The sequence below is a fragment of the Myotis brandtii genome, unplaced genomic scaffold, assembly GCF_000412655.1.
Source record: "Myotis brandtii unplaced genomic scaffold, ASM41265v1 scaffold365, whole genome shotgun sequence".
NCBI lineage: Eukaryota > Metazoa > Chordata > Mammalia > Chiroptera > Vespertilionidae > Myotis > Myotis brandtii.
Window position 1 is genome coordinate 378,497 of NW_005364031.1, and position 2,313 is coordinate 380,809.

General features: G+C 42.0%; 1 protein-coding gene across 1 annotated transcript in view; it reads right to left on the minus strand.

Annotated features, from left to right (window-relative positions):
- The window catches only part of MDN1 (midasin AAA ATPase 1), a 148,866-nt gene that overhangs the window by 101,847 nt on the left and 44,706 nt on the right, over positions 1–2,313 (minus strand). The window contains exon 27 of the mRNA XM_014544467.1: positions 1,038–1,179. Within this exon, the coding sequence (XP_014399953.1) occupies positions 1,038–1,179 (142 nt within the window). The remainder of the gene's footprint in view (positions 1–1,037; positions 1,180–2,313) is intronic.

Here is a 2,313-nt window from a genome sequence, read left to right on the forward strand (position 1 = left end):
CATCAACCAGAGAATGGCTAAACATATTATGGTATCTCCATATAAAAGGGTTATAACAATTTTTTTTTTAAATGAAGTCCTGATACATGTAACAACATGGCTGTATCTTACATTAGAGAGTGAAAAGAAGCCGGACTCAGAATGCATACTTCATGATACTATTAAGATGAAGCTCAAGAACAGGAAAAATCAATCAGTGGTGATCAATATCAAAGCAGTGGTTACCTCCAAGGAAAGTAAGACCGACAAGAGCCATGAAGGACTCTTCTGTGGTACTAGTATTCTAAATATTGGCCTAGGTAGTGATTTACATGATATCAAGCTGTACATGATATAACAGAGTGTTTCACCCACTTTACCATAGGTTATATTTCAATTTAAAAGGTGTTTTTTGTTTGTTTTTAAATGTGTTCCTCCTTCTATCTATTCTTAATCAGGAAAGAAAAGACATTACAATTCTTATGGGCTAGTTTTATTTACTCACCTTGCTTATTAACTAACCCATTAAGGACTCATTAGCACCTTTCAAGTCAGAATATTCTGAAGTATTTTCTATTATAAAGAACATATAGATTCTTCCCATGGATTAAACCAATATGATCAATCCTGAGTCTCAAGTGACATCACTGCCTTCTCTTAGAACTCTGATATTATCTGACCAGTCAGTTCTCTGACTCTAAGGCACAGCACGCCTCTCCACAGGCACCACATTGCAGACAAATGGTCCAAAAGACATCACCAACCATCTGCCTAAAGAACTAACAGTATTGTGGCCATATCCTGACTCTTACATGTGGCCACCTGAAGGAAATAATGAGAACACCTAAGAAACCAAAACATATTAGCACAGAGGCCTGTAGAAATAACAGCACTTTCAAAAGCAGTTGGAAATTAAGGGAGAAGACTCAGTTCCTGGAGTACCTAGTAAAATCTACATATTGATCACAATTTGGGTGAGGTTTGTTTTAATAAAAAATAAAGAAAAAAGGCTGACGTTTGATAGAATGTCACAGTTTGAGAGATGAATGAAAGCATACCATCGTTGGCTAAGTGCTGTAGCCAGTCATACTCCTCCTTGGTCTGCTCAGCCAATCGGTATCTCTCAGCCCATCGAAACAGGTCTCGAAGGGTGATGAAGCCCTGCTTTCCAGCAAACACTGAAGAACTTCTGCGTTTGGACTATTAATGTATGAAAACAAATGGAAAAGAACAATGTCAAGCATATAGTAAAAAATACATAAAATTTTTTTAAAATATATTTTATCGATTTTTTACAGAGAGGAAGGTAGAGGGATAGAGAGTTAGAAACATCGATGAGAGAAACATCGATCAGCTGCCTCCTGCACATCCCCCACTGGGGATGTGCCCGCAACCAAGGTACATGCCCTTGACCGGAATCGAACCTGGGACCCTTCAGTCCGCAGGCCAACGCTCTATCCACTGAGCCAAACCGCCTAGGGCCAAACATAAAAATTTTAATAAATTTAAGCTCCCATAAATATTATTCATTCCATTAAAATTAATTTTTTAAAGTGAAAATGGGGTGTAAACATTTGAAGAAAAATACAAACTCATGTAAAAGAATGTAAATAAACAATGGCATTCCATCTCCTATGCCATACAGAAAAAATTCACAAATTCAAATGTGGGCAAACATGCAGGAAAATTAATCCCATAATGTGGGACCATAGTAGTGAAAATGATTCAGAAAAGTAATTTGACAGTGCATAATTCTGATAAATACTGTTAACCCCATAAATTAAATGGGATATTTTGGGGGTGAGGGGAGAGGAAAAGAGAAGAAGGGGAAAAAAAGACAACTGTAGCTCTGCATTTAACAAGGGAGCGTCACACAAAAAGAGTCTCTTCAATTCTGTCCATTCAAGGAACATCCCATATAATAAAGAGGTAATATGCAAATTGACCATCATGCCCTCACAAGATGGCTGCCTATAACCAGGCCAGCAGGGGGGTTAGTGAGGGACGACCAAATGACTGAACAAGCAGGCTGTGTGGGGTGACCAGGCCGGCGGGGGATTAGTGAGGGACAACCAGGCTGGTGGGGGAGCAGGGCAGTTGGGGGCGACCAGGCTGGCAGAGGGGGGCAGTTGGGGGCACCCAGAACTGCAGGGGAGGGCAGTTTGGGGGGACCCAGGCTGGCAGAGGAGGGCAGTTGGGGGGGGGGAAACCCAGGCCTGCAGGTGAGGGCAGTTAGGGGCAACTGGGCCAGCAGGGGAGGGCAGTTAGGGGTGACCAGGCTGGCAGGGGAGGGCAGTTAGGGGCAATCGGGCCAGCAGGGGAGCAGTTAGGCGT